The sequence below is a fragment of the Oreochromis aureus genome, linkage group 19 (assembly GCF_013358895.1).
Source record: "Oreochromis aureus strain Israel breed Guangdong linkage group 19, ZZ_aureus, whole genome shotgun sequence".
NCBI classification, from domain to species: Eukaryota; Metazoa; Chordata; class Actinopteri; order Cichliformes; family Cichlidae; genus Oreochromis; species Oreochromis aureus.
Genome location: NC_052960.1, coordinates 13,860,427 through 13,886,886, shown reverse-complemented (window position 1 = coordinate 13,886,886; position 26,460 = coordinate 13,860,427). Strand labels below are relative to the sequence as shown.

Genomic DNA, 26,460 nt, shown 5'->3' with positions numbered 1-26,460 from the left:
ACACGGTCAGGAAAGACTGCTTTGCTGTACTTTTCATACACTCTAAAGGTCGATCTTCACTTCACTCTGGGCTTCATGCATTAAGTGATATAGTCATGTGGCAGCTTAATTCAAAGTTGGTGGTTATAAAAATGTTTTTAACCTATTTTCAGATGTGGATAAGCTTTCATCTTGGACCAAAACATGAAATTTAGCCAGAAACGAATTTAATTTGTAAAAGTTTATTTTAACATGTTTTTTTATGGATTTATAAACTCAAAAGACTAACAGATCTGCAGCGGCTGAAACATCTGGATGTTTTAATCCCGAATTAAGTGAAATAAAGAGCTCCTGATGTTTGATAGCACTGCTTTCTTTAATTATGTGGCATTTGGTATGTGAAATTAACTATTACAATGAGCCAGTTCTCAGTGTGAAGCTGCCTGGTTGTAATTATGGAGGTTAAATGACGTTTGCAGTGAACATAAGTAGTTTGAACTTTTTTTAAAAAAAAATCCCCTCGTATCGCAAACGACTACGGCTTTAAAGCGAAAGCAAATTAAAAGAGATAAAGCAATACAAAAATAAATAAATAAATATCTTTATTTCACGTCAAAGACTGAACAGGAGCGTCTCCGTATTCAAACTAAGCCCTGTTTAAATTTCAACAACTGCATTCCTTCTCTTGTCTCCTTCAACAAACAGGAAACACTCGTCCTACAAAAAAAATGACTGGCGCTCGATTTTAACCAATGACGTTCCACCACAACCTCCGCTCAGCCAATTGACGTAGAGAAGAAGGGCGGAACGTCCTGTAATGTGATGCAAATTCGACGGTCAAGCTTGTTAGTCCCACCTTTTTGTGTTTCCCGCACCGTCAATCAAAATAGAAAAAAAAATCGACCCGAATTCGCCGATCAACACTGGCCCGCCTTTGATAAAATAATCATGTTCGGAGTTTAGTTGATCCGATAATCCCCCGGGTTACTACCACTCACGCTATGACTGGTACGTAAACGTTCAGCACATCGAAGCGTGCAGCTAATCGGTGAGTTTGTGAGAGCTGGAGCCGAGCGAGCTACGTCTTTTTATCTTTAGCTCTGCTGCTAACGAGCTCGATATGGTTAGCTGACTGAGCTAGCTGGCTAGCCACGGAGTTGACAAAGTAAACAGTCGAGCTCGGCCCCCCAAATTTCTTCAGAACCTCCGCTGCAAAGTTGAATTTCGCAGTCGGCTCCTTTTGGGACCGGAGAGTGGGGATGCTTTGCGGGCTTTTCTGGCAGGCAGGAGTTGAAGATTACAGAGTTTTGCTGAGTTTCCCCCTCTCTCCCTGCTAGCGCCAGAGCAGCCTCTGAAACAAGGAGAAATGGCGTCCGCGGACGTGGACAGCAGTCAAAGCGAGTTTCTGCAACCCGGCGGCGCCGCGGAAACACAGGTATCCGACATTTTCTAGCTCGTCTTTCTCGCTCGCTTTCGATTTCTCGGTTGTGTTTTGTTTTGGAAGCATGAAGTTCACAGGTTTTAACATTTTGATGGCATGGGGGAGAAAGCCGTACACTTCCTGTGTTCCCCTCAATAACGGCCACCCACTTTACCCCTGTAAAACCCGCCCATAGTGGGTAGGACACTGAAGTCAGTCACTTGGGTCGGCTCGCTGGAAGATAGCCGGTGTACCTTGGGCTCGGAGGATGCAGGGGTGGGATAATGTAGCACGGATAGCATCCATAATCAAAACAGTAGCTTGCAGTTGTGTTGTAATGGCCACCCATCCCCCACACCCTGCTCTCGGCTGTATCTGAGCCTGCTATCTTCACTCTGTATATGTGTGTGTGTGCTGGTAGTGCTCGCATCTTTCTTGTGACTTTAAATGCTGCGTGATCTACTCCTGCCCGTGCTCCACTTGTTCTTTTCATGCATCTGCACAGTTTCTGAATCCAAACCTGATTGGTAGACAATAGCCAGACTGTGATCTAATCTGAAGCTGAGAGGAGTCACTGTCTCCCTGTTGGAAGTGTGATCTGTCCCTGTTAATGTGACTTTTGATTGTGCTCCCAGACGACAGATATGTCAGCCATTCAGCTGACGGGCTCGGATCGATGGGAGGTGTTGACTCCCGTCTCGGCTGGGAAGGAAGACCAGGGAGTCGTTCACATTCCAAACTCGGGGATTATCACGTCCAACGGGCAGTACGTGCTTCCTATTGGGAGTATTCCCAGCCAGCCCATATATGTTACAGCAACTGGGAGTGAGGCTGCAGCAAACGGAGTGTCGGGCATTCAGTATCAGGTAACAAAAAGATGAACAAAGAAAAACATACAGATCAGAGCACTCCTGCATAGGTGATCAGGATGCTCAAAGCTGTCTCCCCCCCGCTCTGTCTTTCAGGTCATCCCTCAAATCCAAAATGCAGATGGGACAATTGCAGGATTCCCCACGCAGGGTTTGGATGACGGTACGGGGCAGATTCAGCTACTCCAAGATGGCAGCCAGGGCAGCATTGGAATCAGCTGTGCCACGACGGCAACCACAGATCTTTTGACACAGGCGGGGCAGGTTCAGTCGATCCAAGGCGTTTCGCTAGCTGGAGGTTCGGCGTACACGAGCACCATGCCTGTAGGGCTTCCTGGCAACATAACATTCGTCCCTATAAACAGTGTGGATCTGGAGTCGCTGGGGCTGACCGGAGCTCAGACGGTTCCCATCGCAACAGGAGTCACACCTGAAGGCCAGTTGATAATGAGCAGCCAGGCTCTCGAGACCCAGAACCAGGACACCGGAGCCAAACAGTCGCTGGTCACAGTGAGTGACCCGAGCGCCAACCAAGAGCTCTATGTGCCAACAACCACAACCACTTCCTCTTCCAACTCCGCCCAGCTTCCTGAGACCATCGACGGCACAGGAGTTCTCACCCAGGCGACTGCCGTGTCCGCAGGCGTGTCTGATCCCTCGTCCTCGGAGAACTACAACTCCCACAACCACCTGCAGCAAATCCAGGTCAGCGTGTGTGGCCTTAGCAGCATGTCATGTGAATGTGTGTCATGCCCAATGGTCTCTGGAGAAATTTGATTAGAATTTAAATTATAAGTGAGCAATTTAATAAAATTAAGGAATCTCAGAAGGAAAAGTCTTTGGTCTGCACTAAAGCCATAAGTGGGGACATGTAGGCCTTGGAATATCGTCATTCCTGAAGACTGGCATCCAATATCTTATTTGTTGCAAGAGTTGACAGATTCCTAGCTTTAGTCATACTGTTGCCAGTTTAATGGGAAGGTTTTGCACAACAACCTCACAACAAAACCTTAGTTAATTAAAAAGGTACTAAAGAAAATCCTCAATAATAGTAATAATAATAATAACCTGGGTAAAGTAAACACAGTTTAATAACTGTGTCGTTACTGGCAACAGAATGCGAGAAATGACACCCAGCCCAAGTAATGAGGGGTTAAGCAGATTCTTCTAATCACCCCAAGGCCTATAATGTCTGTAAGGCACTGCTTTAAGGTGTGCATTTAAAGTTTACAAATTCCTCTTTATGTTTGTTGAAGCTTTCACTGTGACTGATGTGTATCACAGAACATATTTTGGCCAAGACCACCTGGATGATGTGGTTCCTATGGAAACGCACCAGGAACCTGGGCTCGACTCAGGGCTGAAATCATGTTAAAAATGATTTAGCTGGCTAAAGTCATTTGATTGCACAATGTCTCTATTATTTCAGCACAGCGTGTCATGCTAGCAGTCAACTAAAGCACTTACGAAACTGTTACTCACAGCTGTCGGAATAATCAACATCCCACTGCAACACAAATGCGTTCACAAAAATATTGTGGCCTAAACTCATATTTGGAAATTGTTTTTTAAATCACTGCATATGTACACATACTGATCACAGTTTTCCTGTTCTTCCTGCTGATGGTTCCTCTCAGTCTGTTGCTGATATCCAGTTTCTTTCACTCGAAAAATGCAGTTCTTTGGTTTGTCAGGTCATAAAAATGTAGCTTTGTGTACTTTCATCAGTTCTACTTTAGATCAGAGTGCTGCAGTGCATCTCACATCTTTCTTTTTAAAATTTGGGGGGGGATTATTTCTAGTAGATGTGATTGACAAGAAGGCATCTGCACATGATACAAAGCAAAAGGGCCTAAAAGCGCACTGCTGATAATAGGTTTGGTTAATTTTTTTCATGCACTTGTGTTATTTGAGCCTTTACATAAAGTGGTAATGTGCAGTTTCTCCACTGCAGAAAGTACTGCATTCAAAAACAAAAACATATGAATTCTACTCATTTTGGCCCTTGTTTAAAAGTGTAATTTCTTTCTGCAGGTGTCATCCTCCAATGCCACCACTATCTCACAGCCCATCTTGCAGCTGTCTGGGGACAGTCAGGCCCAGGTAGCCCAGGTGGCTCAGGGTCAGGACCTGACTGCAGCAGCAGGTCAGACTCTACAGAGTGTGCAGCTGGTCAACCCTGGGACCTTCCTCATCCAGGCCCAAACTGTCACTGCTACTGGGCAGATCCAGTGGCAAACCTTCCAGGTAAGTTCAAGGGGCTGTTTTGCTCTTTCAGGTGAGCTTACTTTGCCACAAGATTCCTAAAAACATCTGTTTTCTCTCTTAGGTTCAGGGTGTCCAGTCACTCCAAGGACTTCAGCTGCCCCAGGGTCAGGGCCAGGCCCAACAGTTGACTTTAGCCCCAGTCCAGACCCTTCCCCTGGGCCAGACAGGCCAGGTCAGCCTGCCCAACCTCCAAACAGTCACAGTTAACTCTGTAACACAAACTGGGGTCCAGTACTCACAGGGAGAGGATGCAAACAGTCCAGCAGGTACAGCGACGCATAAATCACTCTTCATTTCATTCATTTAGTTAATCCCTTACAGTTTCTTAAATCTCCCTCTTGGATTATGTTTTCCTCTGCTCAGGTATCCAGATAAAGGAAGAGCCAGACTCTGAGGAGTGGCAGCTGAGCGGGGATTCCACGCTGAACCCCAGCGACCTGAACAACCTGCGTGTTCAGATGGGAGACGAGGACATGGAGACGCCGAGCGGGGAGGGCAAAAGGCTCCGCAGAGTCGCCTGCACCTGCCCCAACTGCAAAGAGTCTGGAGGAAGGTGGGCCCCTGAAAACACACACACACGCCACAGATAACAGGAGGTGTAGGTGCTGAGCTCACCTTTGACCAGCAGAACAAAAAAAGGAACGAGTAAATGAAAAGTTTGGAAAATGGAAGCACTTCACTTCTGCCGATCCCTGATCCCTTTTATCTTCACTCTCCCTCGTTTCCACAGGGGTTCGGGTATGGGGAAGAAGAAGCAGCACATCTGCCACATCGCCGGCTGCGGGAAGGTTTACGGGAAGACATCCCACCTCCGAGCTCACCTGCGCTGGCACAGCGGCGAGAGACCCTTCGTCTGCAACTGGATGTTCTGTGGGAAGAGATTCACCAGGAGCGACGAGCTGCAGAGACACAGGAGGACGCACACAGGTGAGATCACCCATCGACACGCTTTTTGTTTTGAAATTGGAAAAAAAAAGAACAACAACAAAGTAACAGTTTTATGGTAGGAGCTCATGTGGGGATTACGTTGCCGTTACAATGTTACAGTTACAAAATGTTTTCTTGTCTGCTGCTGCTGCTGCTGTCCAGAGCTTTTGTTTGCGATCACACAATGTTCAGCAAAGAGGTGTGAAACACGAAGAAAAAAAAAGTGAGAAACCGACACTTCACAGCAGATCATCAGCGATATCAGTTTTATTTTATTTGTAGCTGAAATGAATTTAATCAGCTAATAAACACTTGAAATTACATCATTGTTCATCTGTGGAGTTAAGTAGCAGATAATATCAACTCAGCACGAAATATTATTATTAAATCATTTTAACAACGCTGCCGTTGCTGTGATAAAGCCTGAGATGTAGACGGGGGCTGTGATCACAAACTTGTGATGTGTGCTTGTCCTTAATTGATACTTTGGGTTAAACGACAACTAGAGTCAGGCTCTGATTTCTTTAGAAATTTGACCCCATTATTGCGATCACATTTCTATCACAATGATGCAGTATGTGACTGTCTGTCATAAATAAATCATTAGATCCATCAACAATCTTCCAGCAGTATTAATATAGAGGTGTAGCTGCTCAGTCTTGCTATCTTGGTAAAGCCTTTGGTTTCCTTTTTGGCTTTTATTTTGAAAACCCTCTAAGTCGGTGAGGGAGGAAATCAGTTAAATTTCAGTGGTCACCAGGACAGAAGCGCCAGTAAAGTGTGTTGTTTCATACTTTTCCCATTTAGATGTTGATTGGCTCTTTAGGGGCAGGCCTGGGACAAGTTTTAATTATTCAATTAGGGGGCGTTTTAGCTATTTTGATAGGAAAGTAAAGTTTTTTTTCAGAGAGGAAAGTTGGGGGAGAGCGACAGGAAAGGATCTGATCCCAGATTTTGCATTTAGCCTTGGGGCATATGGTCACCTGCTCAACCAGGTGATGGCAAGTGAATCTGAGTAGATGGTGATGAAGGATCTTGCTCACGTGGGCCACTAAGAATCCAGTGGTCACCATGAGTGCGATCCACACTTCCTTTGAGGAGATGGAAGATCAGTGTAGAATCAGATTTAGAGATTTATGGCTTCAACATTACATATTTTTTAAGATGTATGGAAGAGAGGAAAGGTCACATGACCTCGACAAGGGCTGCAAATCAAATCGTGTTGCAATAAAGTTGCTCTGTAGCATCTTAGTGAGGTAAGGCAACTCATTAACTGCATCCCTGTTGTGTCAGAGTGTAGTGTCATCATCATGCTGTAGAGATTTTTTTTCTTTCTTTTATTTGTGAGGTAAAAGCCCTAAAATGTTATGACTAAATAACAGTTATTTAACAGTTACACTAAGAAGAGTGAGGAAATGCTTAAAATGGGGTCCTGAGTAGGCTCGAGAGAGCCGTCCCCACTGCAGGAGCTTTTACAAGTGCTAAGTGAAGGATCTGATGCTAGAAACAAGCGACAAAGTCTCCAAATGCTCCAGTTCAGTTAGTTGCAGACAAAAATGTGCCTCGCCACTGATGTGTGCTTGTTGGACCCTGCAGGGGAGAAGAAGTTTGTGTGCTCAGAGTGCTCCAAGAGGTTCATGCGGAGCGACCACCTGGCCAAGCACATAAAGACTCACCAGAATAAAAAAGGCGGGGTTCCCGCCTCCACGTCTCCGCCCACCTCCGAAGCCGTCATCACCACCGACGGAACAACGCTCATCCTCCAGGCCACCAACGCGCACGACCTTGTAGCCAATCAGGAGATCCCCTTGCAGCTGGTCACAGTGGCGCCCAGCGAGGTCATGGAATGAGGGGGTGGGTGGGGGTTGATGTGGTGAGGTGGCTTTTTGAGAACTGGCCTATGAAAAGGGACCTCTTGGGCTTTTCTCTTCCCCTCTCCCCCTTTTTTTTTTCCCTTGTTTTGTTTTTTACATATGAATATATACCTAAATGTATATGACAAATATATATATTTTAAGTAAGAGTTATCTTGACTTTATGTTTGTTTTTTGCAGTCTTTTTATAGGCGGGCAAAAAGAAATAACATTAAAATGTGTTTGCTATGTACACACGCTCACACACATACACACACACGCACACGAAAACACACATTAACACTCAAAACACGACATGAATACTCAACACAATGAAATGCCTTATTTTGTATTATACTCTTGTATAAAATGCTGGAGGTGCATGTTGGTTTTTTGTTGGTTTTTTAAGAAAAAGCTTTGCAGGTGATGTAACTGTAACGGGGGTAAATGTGTTTGTGAAATCAGAGGGAGGGAAAAGGAAGCCGTGGAAACTCTCGGGGAGAGTCGTGACAAATCTGAGCGCCCTGTTTGAAGCGGCGCGGCGTCCACACCGCTGCCTTGATTTGTTTTTTTGTTTTGGTTTTTTAAAGTAGTTTTTAAACGTTTTTGGAAATGTGCTGATTCGCTTTCTTCCTGAGAGTAAAAAAATCCAGCACCTCAGAGTCTGGTACCACCCCCTCCCTTCACTGTCGTCGTGCTAAAGGTAACCAGCTGCTCACAGGGGCTTCGCGTTTGGCGTTACAGACTTTACTAAGATGGCAAATCAGGTTATTTTCCAGCCCAGTCGGGGCAGCGGTGCTGATGTCACGCCGCGCGCCGCTCGACGCAGAGCACGGGCGCAGCTGGCTGGTCAGGTTAAGATGACAGTGCCACCATTAACCGGTTTGAAGTTTGTGTTTTTGCCTCAAGGACGAGGGGAGGGGAGGGGGAAACAGATGCAAGCAACTTCTTTTAGCATCTGTTCTCATGAGCACGCCGTCCGCTGTGCTTGTCCACATTTAAAGAAACACCACATCTTTTTTTTGGGGGTTTTTTTTTTTTGCGTTAATTCTCATTATGTTTCAGTTCTCCACGTCTCTTTGCTGGTCTGGGTGTCGTCTATGTTGAAGCCACACGATGATGGGGATCATAGGTTTTAAAGCGTTCTGGGTTATTGTTTGTTGCCTGCAGGAGGAGTCTGCACACACCAGTGTTGCCATGTGAAGAAAACGGATGCATCAAATCGGCCCCATTTAGGGCGGTTCTACTTTTGTTTTCTTTCCTGCTTTTTGTGTCATCACATTCCAGTTGCACGCCACACGCTGTGGGATTCGTTTTGCAATAACCGCTCTGTTGGTAATTCTGGCCAGATGTCACTCAAGTGAAAAAGCAAAACAATCATGCCATTGTTTGTGTGTTTTTATTTTTTATTTTAATTGATGTAATCCCTTTGTTTGTCCTCATCTTTGTAGCATTCATTTACATGTATATTATCTTATTTTCACATTGTTCATAGAAGCCATTAGTTAACTGAATTTTGTTGTATCAAAACCTTATTTTAAGTGATTTTTTTTTTTTTTTTTTTTTTTTTTAAAGAATTGGTGTAAAAATTGAATGTTACCTTTTTGTAAAACCTTTTTTCAAATGGATCACAATAAAAGTCTGAAACCTTCCAGTAACAGGTTTTGTGTGTCCAGGGCAGAAATGGGATGTCCTGCACCAAGAGGGTTACACTTTAGAGAGTATGTAGATGCTGATGGTTGGTAGATATGACAGTAAACAACGGGGGAAAGGAAGAGAACAGCAGTGATGTGCAACGAGATCACAGTATGAATTGCTGCTCTGGAAAAATTAGATCTGTAATATTAAACAGGCATTGTGGTGGCAGATCCAGATGTTGCTATCAGGATCAGATCTGTTTTTAAGAAATTCACAGCTGTGCATGATGTGAGAACAAGAACCATCACGAGATGCTACATGTGCGAGAGGGGTGGTTTCCCAGTCTTATATGCAAAAAAAGTACACTTAATATCCTTACCATCTTCATTACACTTCTAGCTGTGACATAATCACAGTGGAAACTTTAGTCTCATAGTAGATCCACCTAGGAGATAAATTTGAAAATCCTAGGTGTTTTCCAGAAAGGCTGATTTCTTGCAAAATGCTTCAGAAGTTCTCATGTGGATTCAGATCTGTGCAGGGAAGTGACATCACTACTTTGTCATCCAGGAACTACCTACACAGTCTAGCCGTTGGCCTGCAGGATGACATCATCAGTCTGATGATGTCATCCTGGTAACGCCAGCACAGCCTGTGGAGGTCTGTGTGACCGAAGGATATGAATCCCCCAGCTCACCACTGACCCACTGCCAAACCTGTCATGCTGGATGATGTTTGAAGCAGCAAAACATTTACCCAGCTTGTCCACACTCTTTCAGGCTCAGAGTGAATCTGCTCTCCACATGGGAGAACGGAGTCCCAGCAGCAGACCGGCCAGTTCTGGTGTTCTGTCAAGCTCCACAGTGCTGGGGTGAAAAGGTCCCACAAAGGGACGTCAGGCCCTCACACCACCCTCGTGGACTCTGATTCAGACAGCCTGCACATGAATAGCTTGCTGGAGATCATGTTGTAGGGCTCTGGCAGTGCTCCTGTTCCTCCTTGCACAAAAGAGCAGAAACAAGTCCTGCTGAGTTGATGTCCTTCTACGGCTCTGTTCAGTCTCCTAGCAGCTCCTCCACACTCTTGAGGCTGTGCTGGGAGACACAGCAAAGCTTCTTTTGACAGCAAGCATGGGCTGCAGGTACTGCCTCATGCTGCCAGATGTGACAAGGACACTAGGCAAAAAGCAAAACTAGAGAAAAAGCAGTCATGAGGGATATGGGGGCAGTCTGGTTATTGCCTCTGATGTCACTTTGATTTGCACCAGAGCAGCTGATATGGACTCACAGTGGTTCATGCTTCCTACCAGGACAGAATGATATCCCTGAAGTTTAACGGACTTGCTGTTATCATGTGATCCAGTGTTTCCTTTTTCAGCAGTGTGCTTATCTGGCTGCTAACTAGCTTTCTCACCAGGGTTAGCAGAATCTGCACAGGACGTAAATAGTTAAAGCAGAATATTGTTCAAGTAATCACATGTAAACAAAAATACACTGAACCACCCATTACTCAGACTTTATTTAACAAAAATATCTGACAGCCGAAACAAGATGAAGATGACAAATCCATCGATGTTACCAAAGAACAGAAATCACTTTTGCTTTAGCCAAACTTTTAAGGCTTCTCTTCCCTTTACAGTATAACTTTGATCTGCTTCTGACTTTATGCTGCAACATCTGTACCTGAGAGTCACAGTGACAACAATCCTACTGATTTTGATGTTCATTTTCAGGTCAAACACCTGTGGGTGAGAGTTTATAGTGCTTCTCCTTGTTTTCTTTAAAATCACAGCCTTCACGAGAACTTGTATCTTTATGCAATCCAGAGAAAAACCAAACAGCTTCAAATGAGCGAGTGCAAAGTGTTACCAGCACCAAATGTTTGACGTACAGCAAATAAACACCAAAATCAACCAGCAATGCCATTCTCTGAAGTCCTCCTCCCTTTGTGCTTCTACAAAAGCCAGAACCAGAATCCCAATCAGTGCAAACAGACTGACATCAATTACAGGGAGAAAAAAATGATTCGCTTCACACAGCACATCCTCACAGTTTGCACCCACACAGTCACCGAAACCTATAAAAGAACAAAAAACTGGACATTGTTTCAACCAGTCGGTCAGTCTGTCAGCAGTCCCCGAGGCAGGAGAGGAGCGTCGTTCTGAAGCAGACTCTTTAAACAGAGTCCAGTTCAGCGCCTCATCGCAGCGAGCGCCTCACAGCTCCGTGTGAGCATCTGGCAGAGGACAGAGGAGAGAGACGTTAGTCTGTGTGATTAATGCGGAAAGCAGCGCGTATCGGTTTCCGCGAGCGAGGCGCACCTGTGGGCTGCTGCTTCGCCATGTGGTTCGCTCTGTCTTGGATTCTGGCCTGCAGGCGTTTGATCTCCTGGTCGTAGTCGGTCCACTCTGCCACGATCCTCACCGCAGCCTGCAGCTTGGGCTCTTTGGTCATCGGGTTGTTGCACTGATATTGGGAAAATGAGAAGAAAGACGAAACAGCTCATATCATAGTTCACATAATGTTGTTTGGTAACAAAAACAGGACGCAGCATCAAAACTGATTTTTGTCCACCTATAAAATGACTATTTAAAACCTTCATGGCAAGGCTGAGATGGTTTGGACATGTGCAGAGGAGGGATAGTGGATATTCTGGGCAAAAGATATTAAATATAAAACTGCCAGGCAGGAGGAAAAGAAAAAGCTTCATGAATGTAGAGGAGGAGGACAGGCAGAGAGTTTGTGTGACCGAGGAGGATGCTAGGGACAGGGTGAGATGGAGGCAGATGATCCACTGTGGTGGAAGAAGAAGGTGGTCTTATTTTTAATGTGAACTCATTCTTAAGCCTGCCTGCCCTCTAGTGGCTGTTAGGATACATAGCAATCTTTAGAAAACTGCCATCAATCCTCTGAAACTCTGTCAAACTGCACAGAAAATAGGAGCACGTTGTTACCAGATCTATTGTTTTGGCGCTCTTCTTGGAGCTGTCATCACACCAGGTCTCACACCACAGCCACTCCTGAGGTAGAGACTTTATGGGCACCTGGTGGATCATGTTGTTTGGAAGATCCTGGAAAAAATCAAATCATATAAACAAACAAACCAGTGAGAAAAAGTGCAGAGCTTAACTAAAAGCAGAGAAGGGAAAACTATTGTTATGAAGGTTGAACCATCATGTACAAACAAGCATTAGAAGCAGCATCTGCTTCCCCTGTGTACTTTCACAGTTGGCTGTCTTTATGTTTTCTTTCAGCTGCGTAGTAATCAAGTTGCAATCACAGACTACAGTTTGTCCTGTCGCTGTGCTCAAGGACATCAGAGCCTGAAATGTAAAAGCTGCTGAACAATGCTGCAATCATAAAACCAGTGATGCGCTGTCGTGAAATCAGAAGCAGAGCAGAACATGACGAGTAAACACGAGCGCCGACAAGGAACAGACGCACACTAAAGCGAGGCTGCTCTGAAGTCTTCACTGAAAAACTGGAGAGGAGTGTTCAATCAATCTAAAAACATATGGCTGTTTTACATAAAACACATGGCTCTGATGTCACGTGTGCATAAAAACACAAATGTGGACAGTGAGTGAAGAGAGCGTCAGACCTGGTCGAGGTTGGAAAGGCTGTTGGGGTCTTGGCTGAGCCCCTGGTACTGTCCTCTGAGTCGATCTCCTGCAGCTATTTTCCTGAACTTCTTCAGATCGACGACGTACAGCGCGCTGCAAACGATGGTAACACGTGAAAGTTGCAGGAAAGCATGTTTGCAGAAAGTTGATGTTAAATGCTGCTGAAACTTGATTGCGACACTGTAGCTGAGCGATCAGCATCTACCTGATGTGGTATTTGCGTCCAGCGAGGTGGCTCGCCCAGTATCCGGACTTCCAGAAGCGGTATCCGTCCATCTCCCTGCGGCTCTCGCAGAACGGAGTGTATCCGTACGGAGCTCCCTCCAGGTCGAAGTCACGCAGCTCCTTCAGGTCTGTGCGCACGATCTGAAGCAGAGGAGGAGGTGTGAACAGCTTAGCTGGCACAAAACAGTAAAAAAATAAAATAAAAAATAGAGAAAATATCTCACATAAAAAAAAGAAAAAAAAATGAGTCTATGAACTCATGTGGAGCAGAACTGAGTGTGCACTTCCAAACTTTTCTATAAAACTACTTCCAAACCTTTTAGCACTTCATGGCAGTCCTGAGGAATATTATATTTAACAGGTTCTCTGAAGCTGACAGTTTCCTCCTTTACTGAATAGTAAAAGAACAAATATTTGGACAGATGCAGGATGAGTGACTGTGTTTGCACAGCTACATGTGAGCGAACCTGGTCGGCATCCACGAACAGGATCTTGTCGACGGCCAGAGGGAACAGCACGTCCAGGAAGAGGATCTTGTAGCCCCAGATGATCCTCTGCTTCTCCGTCTGCTGGTGTAACCAGCGGGGCCACTTATACTGGACCAGCTCGTACTGGAAGCCGTATTCCTTCGCCATGTGGGGGATAAACTCCTGAAAGATGGTGACACACAGGAACAGAGCTGTCAGCATGTGCACACCTCATAATTTTCCCCTTTGACAATATGGGGCCATAAATAATTAAGGTTTAAATTCATAAACAGGCTGACAGCTGACCGACAACTGACCCCTGACAGATTTATATATCGAAAATGCAAAATTAAATAAACACAATGTAAGACCACAAAAAAAAAAAAAAAAGCATGGTAACTTCAATAGACACCGCTCTGTGAGGTCGTAGAAGGACACAAACTGCTCCCAGCCAATCGGCAAAGATCAGGCTATGTGACGGTTAGATACATTATTGCATGGACCAATCAGCAGTGGCCTAAAGCGTTTTAAACTTTACTGTTCTTCTGGAGTTCAGAAAACTCTTGCATCTGTAACATTGAAACTAAGAGTGGTAAACTCAATGAAATTCAGTCATTCTGTGGTTGAATAGTTGTTTATGTAAGATTTCTAGAAATTAGTGAAATGTTTGGCATGACGGATGATTTTGTAGGACAGCAGAAATCAAAAGTAAAGTGAATACCACAGGTTTGTATAAAATTGAGCAGTCATCTACTGAGGAACGAAACTCATTCATAGAAGTTTATAAGCTATAAATAGTGAAATAAGTATGATTACACTCAGTTTACGACCTTATAGCAGATTTTATTATACTTAAATTATATATAATGATATTTATTTTTAACTCTAAATCTTAGAGTTCAATTTGTAAAACTGATTTACAAATTTAATATTTGTGATTTATTTAATTTTGACTGAATTCAGATTCATGTTGAATTCACATTTATTATGACAATATTTTTTTCTACACTTTGCTGTTACTGTTTTTGCTTCAAAGCAGGCTCAATAATGACTTAAAAATAATCTCTTTTTTCCCATTGCAGCCGTCTGCTTGGTTCTTTTATTGAAAGAAGGCTGTTGTTGTGCCGAGCTACAGAAATAGCACAAACTGCCTGATTCAGTGTTTATGAATGGGCTTAAATCTTTGAAGACTAGTATAAATGTTTGGTGCAGTCACATCGAAGCCACATTAGATAGATCTGACACAGAAGTGGCTGGGACCTGACAAACATTTCTCAGCTTCCAGGCGAGCAATTGAAGCAACAACCAATGAGAGAGCAGGATACCGCTGACTGACACATGACCCGACAACCAGAGCCTGGAACTTCCACAAGGGATCAGCCGTCAGCTTCAGAGTGAATAACACTCCGGTGGGTTTCAGGTGTGGCGCCTTGTGGGCACAAAAAAATCTCCATTTAGTGCTTCGCAAATGTTCACAGCTCGCTGTGTGCCACATGTGAGTAACTTCAGACAACTTCCTGACCCAATTTTCCTGAAATAGTCCAGAGGTCATGTATGAAAACGGCATCAGTGAGGTGGTTGTTACATTTCTTCACACTAGCTGCACTCAGCAGCGTTAGGAAGGTTTAGTTTGCTTTTATGGTGAGAACATAAGAGAAATGCTCCTTTGGTCCTATTCTGTCAGAGTACTGTACCGTGGGTGTACTGTGCTTTAAACAAATAACATGTTTTCTAGTGAAATACTAAGTACATCCCACATCTCTCTGTTTTCCTGTAAGCAAAGGTTGTTACACTCGTGTTAAAACATGCAATACATTCAGCATCCTATCCACTAAACTGCAGCACCTTCAGAAGCCAACAGTATCTCCCACACAAATTATTTTTAGACATAAAAACTAAAGAATACTTAAGAGAAAAATCAGGGAGTAATCCGATCCCTGCTGCACGTTTCTGCTTGAGCTTCACATCGATGTTGGACAGAGAAAAAGCCGCAGCCATTGGAGAAGATTTCCACATCAGTGACGAGATGCCAGCTGAGTTTTAAAGTGACACCAGTGGCAAAAAATAGAATAAAATAAAGTCAAATCCTACCTTAAAAGTGGGAGACAAGTAGTTCTTGAGGAACCAGAACTTGACGGGAGTTTTGGTGTGCTTTAGAACTGACAGCATCATGATCCTGAGAGAGGAGGACGACAGTAAAGTAAAAAGACTGGTGGCAACAGAACTGGGAAGAAAAAGACTCTAAAATCAAAAGTATAAGGAAGAAGCAGGGATGTTCGCTTTCAAGGATTTTTGGCTGACACGACAATCCCCTTTCTTTGCCCGGTCACATCTCTGACACCCACCTGAGGAACCTCTCGTACAGATGCCCCGAGGCCACAGAGAAGATGTTGATCGTATCTTCCTTGTCCTGCTTCGGCTCCTCCGTCTTCCCTCCACTCGTGAAACCTCTGAAAGACAAAATGAAAAGCGATTATTTGACAGTTTTGAACATTTGAAAATTAAAAATGATCACCGTTTTGAGCTGCACCTGGTCAGGGAATTCCAGAAACCAGTGTCGTTCTCCTCCGTCCCATCACTCAGCAGCTCCTCGCTGAACTTGTCTGGCTTCTTTTGGACCTGATCAACACACAATCATAACTCAGTCAGTCACAACATACTGTGGGAGGAGAAAAGAAGAAAATCAATTAGTCTGTTTAAAATATGAATCAAATATCATATGACGTGGTTTGGATTCAGCACTGAAACTTACACAAAACATTAGTGGTTGAGTTTTTACTCTGACTTAAATTTTGTATTGGCTTTAAGATCACACGAGATCGCATGTTCACATGTTGTCATGAGTTCAAGAGTGTAATTCCCTAAATATTAGGTTAAAGTGCTTCAGGTGATTGCTTTCTTACACAGCTTTGCTCTTTGGACACATTATCAAAGCTAATGCTAAGCTGCTGCTGCGGCGATGTTGCCTTCAAAAACACAAGTAATCCACCGAGTCTCAGGGCCCTCAGATTCTGGGAGCAGAGCTGCAGACACGGGGTGGATACTGGGCCAGATGTCATAGTTATGAAAGACTTTCATAGTAGTTTAGTCACAAAACCTTTTAATCGTTTTATCGTCAAATTTTGGAAATAGAATTGTAGACAACAGACAAGTATAGTCTCTTGCTTGTGCTGTTGTTGGTTCACCAATCAGCCACAGAGAAGAGCTAACAACAAAGAGCTGAAGTGATAAACAATGAAGTTTCCAAGATAGTCACTGTCTGTACTTTTCATGCTGCATCTTCCCTCTCGGTCACGGCAGGTTCAGCGCCTGCTTCTGCCAGAGGTTACTTCCTGTTAGAGGGTTTTTTTCCTTCCCACTGTCACCAAGTGCTTGCTCACAGGGAGTGGTCTAATATTGTTGAGTCTTTACATTACAATATAAAGTGCCTGTCGCTCCCTTCCCCTCCCAGCCCACTTGTCAACCAATTAGCATTCAACCTACACAAAGCATCATCCACACCTATTGTTGAAAACCTCTCTCCTGCAAAAAACTCCACTCATAGACACAACAGCAGGTCGACAACCTGAGAGAATAAAAGCTGCCTAGGAGATGAGACTGTATTTACCACACTGGGGGCAAAGCTGGGGTTGCGTTGGGTCAAGGGGCATAAGCAAGACCTGGAGTGAAGACACTGTTCACTCTAGCAGCCAACATTACAAAAACTGGCATGCGTTGCTTGTGGCTAACCTTTAGAGTAAGCACAGTGAGGGAATAAAGGTCGACTGTGAGGCAGCTGCTCCTTCTTTGTTTGAGGGAGGGCCAAACAAGCTGTTTGGTGGGCATTATGGCAATGTGTTACACAGTGATGTAGATGAATGGTGGAAAACAATTTTGAAGCATACTTTTGCAACTTCTCAGAATTTTTGAGAAGACAAACACAAACAAACACTATAAAGCCCAAAAATTATAATATGGGCTTTTTAATGTGAAAAACAAAGAGGTGAGAGAAGCTTAATGTGTATGTGCTTTTGTCTGTAGTTGAAAAATGCACTGGCACGTGGGCACATCTGTCATATGCAAATACCGCTTCAAAGTCTGATTTCACTTTAGTCATCTTTGCACAAATTACATATTTATTCAGCTCAAAACGGCTCAGTTCAGACCGCAGTTTCTGCTTCTCGTTAAAATTTATGAGAAACCTGAGAAATTGAGCAGTCTGGATATTCTGCTCACCAACTTTCCATCCTGGATTTATCCAGCTAACAGTGCTGAAGGGCAGATTCCTGCCACTGCTTCTGTGCTTTTGTGCCAGAAAGACGTCACTGCATTGCAAGTGAACCGACCTTGACTTTAATGATTCTGCTCTTGAAATTGTTCAGCACGACTACAATGTCGTCCGAGTCTGCCGGAGAGTCTGTGCCGTCATGGCTGCAACAGAAGAAAGAAATGATAATGAAAACATTAGAAGAGAGATTTTCAGATTAATTTATAGAACCAGGAGCAAAGAGGAGTGGCTGACATTTCATTTATGTGACAGAATATAGCCAATTCGGCACATTATTACCTGTAAATCTTGTAGATTTCATCAGAGCGCCCTTTCCTTAGCTTCAGGATCCAGGCGCCTGGGTTGGCTTTGAGCTGAAAGTAACCCTGCAGAGCAGAACAAAGGAGATTTACAGTTTCAGGCTGAGAGAATATTAATGTCTAGGAAAGTAAAAATATGTTATTTATCAAGTAGGAAAGCATTAAACTATAACAAATCAAAGCTGTGTTATAGAGAGGGTCATGCTTTGAAGTGATTACCAGGTTTGCCATGACGATAGTGTCCACGATGACGGGCTCAGACTCGGTTCCCAGGGTGAACTGAAGGCCACGTGGAGGCTGACCCGAACTGACGTCAAAACAATGGCCTTCCAACAAAAGGTGCTCCAGCTCATACTCTGCTGCTACAATATTCTCCACCTGCAAACACAGAAGCACAGCCAAGGAAAGTTTACTTTATGCAGCCCTATATCAGCATCCAGGGGCTCCACAGACACACATTAATAATGGTTCCCAAATTAGCTGAAGGTCTCCATGAGGACTGGACTCCAAAATGTTCAATATATAAGCAACTTATATTATCTATATGTTGTCCAGCCAGTTGAGTTACTGAAACAGCAAAATTAAAGAATTAAAAACAAACAAATAAACGATCCTTCCTAAAAACAGATGTACTGCTGTACCTCCTGCAGGTAGATGTTGTCCAGATCGTATCGAGTGTGCACAGACTCAACCATCCAGCTCTCGGGAGTGTTGAGGTTTAGAGTGAAGAGTGGAGAGTGGGGCATGTCCAGGAACTTTGCCATGGGCCCAGGAGAGAAACTACCATCAGCCTGAAACGCCACCTCTGGCTCCAGTACGTAACGATAAAAACTGGAAGACAAATACACAAGCAGAAATCAGGTGAACCTTTATATCAGGTGGATGAGTCTTTACACCACATCCTGCCTGCTTTAACAGAACAATCCTGATTTACAGTAAGCACCATATGCACATGAAGCAACATCAAAAGATTCAGAAAAGGTAACATCTTGTCAGCAGATGTCCATGACTATTGCAAAGTCAATAAACCTGCATAATAATATGATATTTGATGATTCTGTACTTTAACTAAAGGATAAATGAAAAGTGATGTGGGAGAGGAAATAGAAAGACCATGAAGGTGCAACTAGGATATACAATTTCAGCATGGAGTACAGAAACTGCTTGTTTTCTCACCTCTTCAGGGGCATTTCTGACAGCTTTGACTGGCAGTTCATGAAGACACGCAGGTTGACGTTTACCAGCTGCTTCATAACCTGCAGGAGGCGAGGAGAGGGAGGTGTTACACAGAACAAAAACAGACCACGTTAGAAATAAATCAACTGGACGTACGAGCACGATGGATCACAAATTCAAAGGAGTTATCACAGATAACCTACCAGAAGAAGAGGAGCAAGTTTCTGAGCTTCTCTGGTTACTGGATCTACCACAGCAACGACATCAAAATATACATCTCCCTCTTTAGGACGAATCTTCACAGCACTGCCAACAAACAGCAAATCAACGAGAAGATCAAGCAAACAAAACATATTTAAGATCCTCCTGCTTTCTCCAGAAAAAACAGCAAACAAAAAATCTTTAACCGACCTCTTCAAGGTCTCCCTTCTGAAATAAACTATCAAATCACCCCTGTGGAGTACTCACTTTTTAAACATCTCAACTCAATAAAGAAATCTTGCTCATCTGATTTATACACAGCTGTACCTGTAGCGGTCATCTGCAAAGCCATACTCCACACGCGCTTCTCCTTTAGGCTGAGACGAGAGCAAAGCGTCCACCTTCATCACAAGGTCGCTGGCCCTGAGAAAAATGAAGTGTTAACTCGCACAAGAAAGGTTCATCTGTAAACTTCTTCTCAGAGGAGCCTGAAAATACCTGTCCTCCTCGATTCCAAAATTCTGAACTTTGCTTTTGATGCGCTCTCCAGAAGTCTTTAAGATGATGCTCTCCAAAAGCAGGAAGTCGTCCTGGTTAAACACCTCCGCCTCCTCCAGCGGACCTATGATCTGCCAAGAAGAAAACAAAAATACTGACTGAATAACTACAGTAAATGTGGGTAGATGGACATTTTTGACATCAATATAAGCTATATTTGAACCTATACAACATCTAGGACAGGTTTAAAATTTCTGACTCACTCTTCCGTTGCTGATAACTGCTCTTTGTCCTTTCTTCAGTTTGAGCACATCTCGACAGTAAGCAGCGTGGGAAAGCAGGAAGTCGAACTTGGGAGCCTCATACGCACTTTTAAACAGTGACAAATCCATACCCTGAAGAAAAAAACATAGATATCTTGTAGGCAGCTGACAAAAAGGACAAATTAGGAGTAAGAAAAACTAGGATGGCTTAGTGCAGTAGTGCAAAGGCTAAATATTTCACCAGTAATAAAAGAAGAAAACATGATCATGTTTAGATTCTGTGTGTAACCCTCTCACCCCGACAGCGAACTCGCCGACGTCGACACCCTTCTCCAGGGCCGCAGCGGTCTCTTCTTTAGCCATCTTTGTGATGAAGTTCTTGGCATTATTGGCAGTTTGTGTCTGCATGGCGGACCAGATTGCTCTGGTCACGCGGGTCGTCTCAGCAGACACGTCAGCTGACGGGTTGTTGATCATCCCCAGTCGGACGTTGTTGCTGGTTTTCTGTTGTACAGGAGGGGAGAGATGATAAGCTTCTACAGGCTTTAATGTTCTGACCGTCTATACGCTAAACTCCACATGAGTATCACTGTAAAGGAAACTATGATACACAGAGAGGACAGCCTCAGTTTTAAAACTGGTTCACCTCTTTTTAACAAGCATGTGCATTTATTTGGTTAATGACACAGAACACGTTTCATTGCTTTGCATCCGTGTTTTTCTTTGTGCGAAGGAACACAATTACTTTTTGGCATTCTGCCTTTTTGCTTTTCTCTCCTTCAAGTTCTACAACAATAAAGTCATCACTCTTGGCTATGATGCTATAGCCAGCTGCACATTAGCCTAGCTTTGTATAAAAGTCTGCAGCAGCCACAGGCTTACTGGTTGTTTAATCCCAGAAAAACTGCAGAATAAAAACATCAAGTAGTAGCTTTATGGAGTGGTTAGGTCACATATCATTTGTGAAAAAGCAACTTTTGGAAGGTATCAGAATTTGTTTTATACAGTTTACTTCACATCAAAAAATTGTATAACAATATTTTAAACAACAGCTCATTTCATACCATGTGTTTGATGGCATCATAAAGGAGCTGGCGTCCTGAGGGTTTGTCAAAATCTCCCACTACCCAGAAAGTCACAGGACGAATGTAGGCATCATCTGACAACCACAGAAGAAGAAAGACACAAGGTAAGAATAAACAACCACAGTTGTGCTACAGATCAACTTCAGTGGTATTAATGGTGTTGGCAAACAAAGATAATACACTCAGTGGCCACTTCGTTAGGTACACCTGTTCACCTGTAAGTTCAAATTTATTTATAGCCCAATATCACATATAGAAGTTCAAACAGCTTCACGGGCATAAAAACACCAAGAATCAAGGTCACTTATATCTAAAAAAAACAAAAAAAACAAGCAAGCAACTCATCAGGAACACACACACACACACACACACACACACACACACACACACACACACACACACACACACACACACACACACACACACACACACACACACACACACACACACACACACACACACACACACACACACACAGGCATAAGCATCATTTACCAAACAGACCATAAGAATGGAGAAGAAAGGTCATTTAAGTGACTTTAGCCATGGCATAGCTGGTAGTGTCAGACATACTGGTCTGAGAATTTCAGAATCTGCTGATCTACTGGGATTTTCCCCACACAGAAGTCTTTGGCATTTAGAGAATGTAGTCAGAAAAAAGAGAAAATACCCAATAAGCTGCAAATCTCTAGGTGAAAATGCCTTGTTGATGCCAGACGTTGTTGGAGAATAGCCAGATAGGGTAACAGTAACTCAAAAACCACTTGTGACAAGCAAAGTATGCAGAAGAGATTCTCTGAATGCACAACATGTTGAACCTTGAAGCATATGTGCTACAGCAGTGGAACACCACACCGAGTGCCACTCCTGTCAGCTAAGAGCAGAAGCTACGCCCAATGAATCAGGATGTCGCACAGCTCAAATCATCTCAAACTGGTTTCTTGAACATGACATGACCGCTCTACTCAAATGAGCTCAATCCAATAGATCACCTGTTTGATGCCATTGTGTTGATATGGACCAAAAACCTCTGAGACTCATTTCCCACACGTACAAACAATTAAGACAGCTCTGAAGGAACAAGCACCATCAAGCTGTACCTAATAAAGTGACCACTGAGTGCTAAAGTGCTGCTCTCTGCTCCAAATTTTGCTTCCTTATCACACCGTTCAAACTTTTCATGCAGTTACTTTGAAATCATACTGGGTGAACTATCATGCTCTCCCACTGGAACAAACAACGTTATAGTGAGCAGTTACATAAACACATTTTAGTACTCATGCTTGGAGACTGGTACACAATTATCACATGCATAATTATTAGTCATTTGTGTCCTTTGAGAACTGAACACAGATGGAGGAGTGGTGGTGGATTCACAAACACGGTGCCAACAATGTCGTTAACAGAAAACTGAAAAAAAGAGCAAGTGAGTAGGAGGGGGAATAATGTGGAGAAAAAGGGTGATTACCATGCCTGTTGGTGGTGGTCATCCCTGATGCAGGGAATTTAAAAACACATGAATAAGAGGTGGAAGTGGAGGAGGAGGAGGGGACAGAAGGAGAATACACCAGGAGAGAGTTAAGCTTTGAAATTTTTTATCTTCACAAGTAACAACAAGAAAAAAAAAATCCACAGGCATGCTTTTCTACTCAGTGATCAGATGCCAGAGTGCTCTTACCTTTCTTTGTCATATAGTTCATGCTGTTGGCCACAGCTGTGTTCTTCTCTACTGTGTCTAGCGTTGAGAAGCGAGCGTAGTCATCTATGAAGTAGTTATCTGCAAAACGAGGGTAAAAAAGGAGTAAAGCATCGATTGTGGAGCAAATGTTTTTATAATATACAAACCTTTGATTACATCATATCTGTACTGCAAGCTAAAATGCCAACAAAATAATAATCATCAAATAAATAGAAATAAATAGAAGCAGTAATGGTTGAAGAATATTTGGAAAACTAACTGTGCTTCTACATGAAGCTTTGAGGTCATCCATGTAACAGACAGCACATTAGTTTCTGAGGATGATCTAAAACAAATTTGAAATTTAAGAAACCCTCATACTTACTGGTATCAGACAGGTCCAGGTAGGTTCTGCTGGTGGACAACACTCTGGGGTTGATTCGAGGAACAACACTGGGCTGGTTCATGATGAAGTCGACGACATCGTGGTCTGTAGCCAGCTCACCCTGCAAGTGACATGAGAGGAAACATGCGAGGTTAAAGTAAAAAGTCAGAGTCGTCGCTTTCGCAGGAGGTCCTTCTCTGCAAGATTTCCCTGCTCACAGTTTAAAAAGCACTTCTTAAATGTTAATGGCCTTTCCACTGCAGTTACGGGTGCTTGTTTAGAAAGTTTTCTCTGAATAAGTTTGAGTTAAACATAAAAAAAAGAAAAGAGAAAAGGTAGGATGGCTAATGCTATGCTGACCAGTAAGACTGCTATAGCCACCAAATTAAATGCTGCTTGCTGTGTTTAAATTCCTTAGAAATCCTTTGAAAGAATCAATTCAAAGATTTGGCTCCTCTGTGTGATGGGCTGACATTAAAAGAGGAAAAATGACAGATGGCATGCTCACAGAGATCCTGCTGAAAAGAGAATTTGTTTTATGACTACAAAGACAGACAGTGCACTTTAGCAAGTTTACTTCATGGTGGCTTAACTTCTGCCTTTAATACCTTTAATTTTACACTAAGATTTTGTAGCAGGTCCACTGAATAAAAACCTAATTAAGAGAAAAGGACAGACAAATAAATATATCTTATGAAACCTGCATCTGGAATTAACAGAGTACTTTTCAGAAAAAACAAAACACATTTTTATTGATAAAAAATAGAATAGATTTGAAGTTTGCTTGTGAAATTAAGGCAAACTATTTTTGCTGAGATGCAAAATGCAGTTTTCTGCATATTGTTCAAAATAATACAAATACAAAATATCAAAAGATGAAACTGAGATATATTATTGGTTGTTTTGAATTAAAGTCCAGCAACATATTTTTTTTTAGAAATTGTGACTTATGCTCTAAAACCTGTATTTTAGAATAACCCTCAATAAAATAATGATATGGCATATAATGAGGTTTTATTGTAAATGTGATTGTAACTGACCAGGTAGACGGCCCTCTGGTAGAACGAGGTGGTCTCCAGGATTTTCTGCATGGTGACAGTTTCCAGTTCATCCGGGTCCAGCTGTTCACGCTGGTAAGGTATCCCGTTGTACATGACCACAGGCAGCGGGCCTACTCCTGTTTGCTCATAGTATGCCCGTCCTTCCTGAAAGGGAAGAAAGAAAGAAAGAAAAATGTTATCGGGTTAACCTTTAATTATTAGGCTCTGCAGTCAGTTTTGCTCTATTTCTCTTTTAGAACAAAATCACACTTAATATTCTTGCATCTAAAAACCTCTTAAGTACAAGATACTATTTTACAGTTGCTGCAATTCCACCACATCCCAAATGTGCTCTACTGGATTGAGATCTGATGATTGAAGGTCATCTGAGTACAGTGAAATCATTCTCATGTTCAAGAAACCACTTTAAGATGATTTTATCCCACTGGAAGCAGCCATCAGACGACAGATACTCCGCCTCAGTTGACATGAGTGTGACGCAGTGAGGTCTTCTGTGGTTCCTGCTTCAAAGTTCAACATGATGTGCATTCAGAAATGCTCTTCTGGATACCTTGGTTGTAGCCAGTGGTTATTTGAATTACTGGTGCCTTCCTATCAGCATGAAGCAGCGTGGCCATTCTCCTCTGACTTCAACAAGGCATTTTCTCCTGACGCTCACTGATTTTTTTTCTCTCCTCTTTTTTCAGACCATTTTCTAAAAACCCCCGGAGATGATTGCGTGAGGAAAATCGGAATAAATCTGCAGTTTCTGAAGAGCAGCCCGTCTACCAAAAACCATCCCACGTTCAGAGTCACTTAAAATAATCTTTCTTCCCATTTCTGACGCTCAGTTGAGTTGGTGCCGTTTGACTGTCTGCTCAGATATTTGTGTTTGTGAGCAGTTTAATGTATGTACCTAATAAAATGACCAGTATTCATCCACTGATGAATCATCAAACTATTCTTGAGTTGTTCAGTTATCCTTTTATTCTGCAAATGCATACTGCTCTTTTGACTGTAATTGCACACTTAGATTTGCTGTGTTATTAAAAATGTAATTTTAGATTAATAATATGAGCAGACAAAAAAACCATTCTACCCGACTCACCTTCCTGTTGCTGTCATAGCTGGAGTCGGCTCCGAGGACACTGCTAACTTCGACGTAGGGAAACTTCTTCTCCAGCACTTTAACTACATCCCCAACACTCAGCCGACCACCAACTGGCACACGGTTATACATCTATAAGAGGGAGAAGAGAAGAGAATGAGATGAACAAGTGGAAAAGGCAAAGAGTAACAGAGACACAGATTAGATAAAGTCTTTTTCACTTCCTAGTTTCTGTGAACAATGGACTCACCGACATGACGGCTTCAAATGCATTCTGACTGTCCACCTCTTCTGTGATGTAGTTGTAGGCTCGGACGAGTGCCACACCGGCATCTTGCATACCATCGATGTCGTCTTCATCCGACACCACAAACACCAGCCCGATCCTAAAACACAAACACGGAGCAAGTAAGCTTCCAACAGTTAAAATGCAGAGCGTGTGCTGCCTGCTTCATCAGTATTCAAACAAACTGACCATCCCAAGATGCCACATGCAGCGCGGTATCAAAGGTCTTCCAAACATCCCTGACAAAACTCCTAAATTAAAATGGATTTTTAACTACACATTTCTACTGACTACCAATGCTCTGCAGCGCCTCTTTTTTTTTAGTTTTCTGTTTACTGTACAGCAATAAAAAAGTGATATGTTGTGTATTCAAATTCATAAAAGCTGATAATTAATTTCCAAGAAAATGTCTGTCCAAAAAAATTATGCATCTTGATGACAGAAACACCAACCTGAGGGGTATATTATTAGCATAAAACATCTCTGCGACGCTCAGCAGTTCAACAGTGTTCTCCTGGGTCGGATCCAGAATGATCACCTGCAACAGATGCGTGTTAGCATTCATCAGGAAAGTTTCAGATCTATTTGGATTCGCAGGAGTCTGATTAATAAACTGCGCTCTTACCAGATTGTGAAAGTTCTTGCGGATCTGCCTGATGACTCCAGGGAAAGTTGGTCTGAGCAGCTCCTGCACGTTGGAGGGCCATGAGCTGTACCTGTAGTCGGTCTCCAAGTTGTTAATCCACTAAAAAGGAGAATGCAGTGAAGAGGAAATGGTTTAAATTAAGTTTAAAGACAAGACTGAGCAGACAGGAGCCAACAAGAAATTACTTTTGACTGCTGGCGGAAGGAAAGCAGGACCATAATTTTGGAGGGCTTGAAATGCTTCCAAATTTGCTCAAACAG

At 43.1% G+C, this 26,460-nt stretch overlaps 2 protein-coding genes across 6 annotated transcripts in view; one reads left to right on the top strand and one right to left on the bottom strand.

The window, feature by feature from the left end:
* Nucleotides 1-595: 595 nt before the first annotated feature.
* Nucleotides 596-7,400, top strand: LOC116326098 (transcription factor Sp3-like). 4 transcript variants are annotated; one of them, XM_031747209.2, is made up of 9 exons: nucleotides 596-987; nucleotides 1,317-1,414; nucleotides 2,035-2,265; nucleotides 2,365-2,973; nucleotides 4,303-4,515; nucleotides 4,598-4,802; nucleotides 4,900-5,089; nucleotides 5,267-5,463; nucleotides 7,060-7,400. In XM_031747209.2, exons 1-9 carry the CDS (start codon nucleotides 981-983, stop codon nucleotides 7,311-7,313), a joined length of 2,004 nt encoding a protein of 667 aa, XP_031603069.1. In that variant the 5' UTR covers nucleotides 596-980; the 3' UTR covers nucleotides 7,314-7,400. The 4 variants fall into 4 exon arrangements, with proteins under 4 accessions (XP_031603069.1, XP_031603071.1, XP_039459434.1 ...); XM_031747211.2 differs by having other exon boundaries at nucleotides 597-1,027; XM_039603500.1 differs by lacking the exon at nucleotides 1,317-1,414 and having other exon boundaries at nucleotides 597-987.
* A 3,053-nt stretch (nucleotides 7,401-10,453) lies between these two features.
* uggt1 (UDP-glucose glycoprotein glucosyltransferase 1) overlaps nucleotides 10,454-26,460 on the bottom strand; it is a 29,247-nt gene continuing 13,240 nt past the window's right edge. The window contains exons 14-41 of one of the 2 annotated variants that reach the window (XM_039603470.1): nucleotides 26,180-26,299; nucleotides 26,007-26,092; nucleotides 25,519-25,654; nucleotides 25,269-25,400; nucleotides 24,161-24,325; nucleotides 23,121-23,241; nucleotides 22,736-22,834; nucleotides 22,526-22,549; nucleotides 21,037-21,131; nucleotides 20,270-20,476; nucleotides 19,973-20,104; nucleotides 19,710-19,840; nucleotides 19,539-19,634; nucleotides 19,214-19,316; nucleotides 19,011-19,090; nucleotides 18,476-18,665; nucleotides 18,054-18,212; nucleotides 17,815-17,900; nucleotides 17,594-17,678; nucleotides 15,799-15,887; nucleotides 15,614-15,718; nucleotides 15,360-15,444; nucleotides 13,269-13,451; nucleotides 12,782-12,942; nucleotides 12,555-12,669; nucleotides 11,908-12,024; nucleotides 11,275-11,419; nucleotides 10,454-11,189 (exon numbers count right to left, since the gene is read on the bottom strand). In XM_039603470.1, coding sequence (XP_039459404.1) covers nucleotides 11,170-11,189; nucleotides 11,275-11,419; nucleotides 11,908-12,024; nucleotides 12,555-12,669; nucleotides 12,782-12,942; nucleotides 13,269-13,451; nucleotides 15,360-15,444; nucleotides 15,614-15,718; nucleotides 15,799-15,887; nucleotides 17,594-17,678; nucleotides 17,815-17,900; nucleotides 18,054-18,212; nucleotides 18,476-18,665; nucleotides 19,011-19,090; nucleotides 19,214-19,316; nucleotides 19,539-19,634; nucleotides 19,710-19,840; nucleotides 19,973-20,104; nucleotides 20,270-20,476; nucleotides 21,037-21,131; nucleotides 22,526-22,549; nucleotides 22,736-22,834; nucleotides 23,121-23,241; nucleotides 24,161-24,325; nucleotides 25,269-25,400; nucleotides 25,519-25,654; nucleotides 26,007-26,092; nucleotides 26,180-26,299 — 3,267 coding nt within the window. In that variant the 3' untranslated portion in view covers nucleotides 10,454-11,169. The remainder of the gene's footprint in view (nucleotides 11,190-11,274; nucleotides 11,420-11,907; nucleotides 12,025-12,554; nucleotides 12,670-12,781; nucleotides 12,943-13,268; nucleotides 13,452-15,359; nucleotides 15,445-15,613; nucleotides 15,719-15,798; nucleotides 15,888-17,593; nucleotides 17,679-17,814; nucleotides 17,901-18,053; nucleotides 18,213-18,475; nucleotides 18,666-19,010; nucleotides 19,091-19,213; nucleotides 19,317-19,538; nucleotides 19,635-19,709; nucleotides 19,841-19,972; nucleotides 20,105-20,269; nucleotides 20,477-21,036; nucleotides 21,132-22,525; nucleotides 22,550-22,735; nucleotides 22,835-23,120; nucleotides 23,242-24,160; nucleotides 24,326-25,268; nucleotides 25,401-25,518; nucleotides 25,655-26,006; nucleotides 26,093-26,179; nucleotides 26,300-26,460) is intronic. The other variant, XM_031747145.2, reaches the window with a different exon arrangement.

Bases quoted from the DNA above. Each gene is read 5' to 3' on its own strand.
- LOC116326098 (XM_031747209.2), top strand. The intron at 2,266-2,364 runs GTAACAAAAAGA...TCTGTCTTTCAG, and splicing joins TGTCGGGCATTCAGTATCAG to GTCATCCCTCAAATCCAAAA. The intron at 4,516-4,597 runs GTAAGTTCAAGG...TTTCTCTCTTAG, and splicing joins TCCAGTGGCAAACCTTCCAG to GTTCAGGGTGTCCAGTCACT.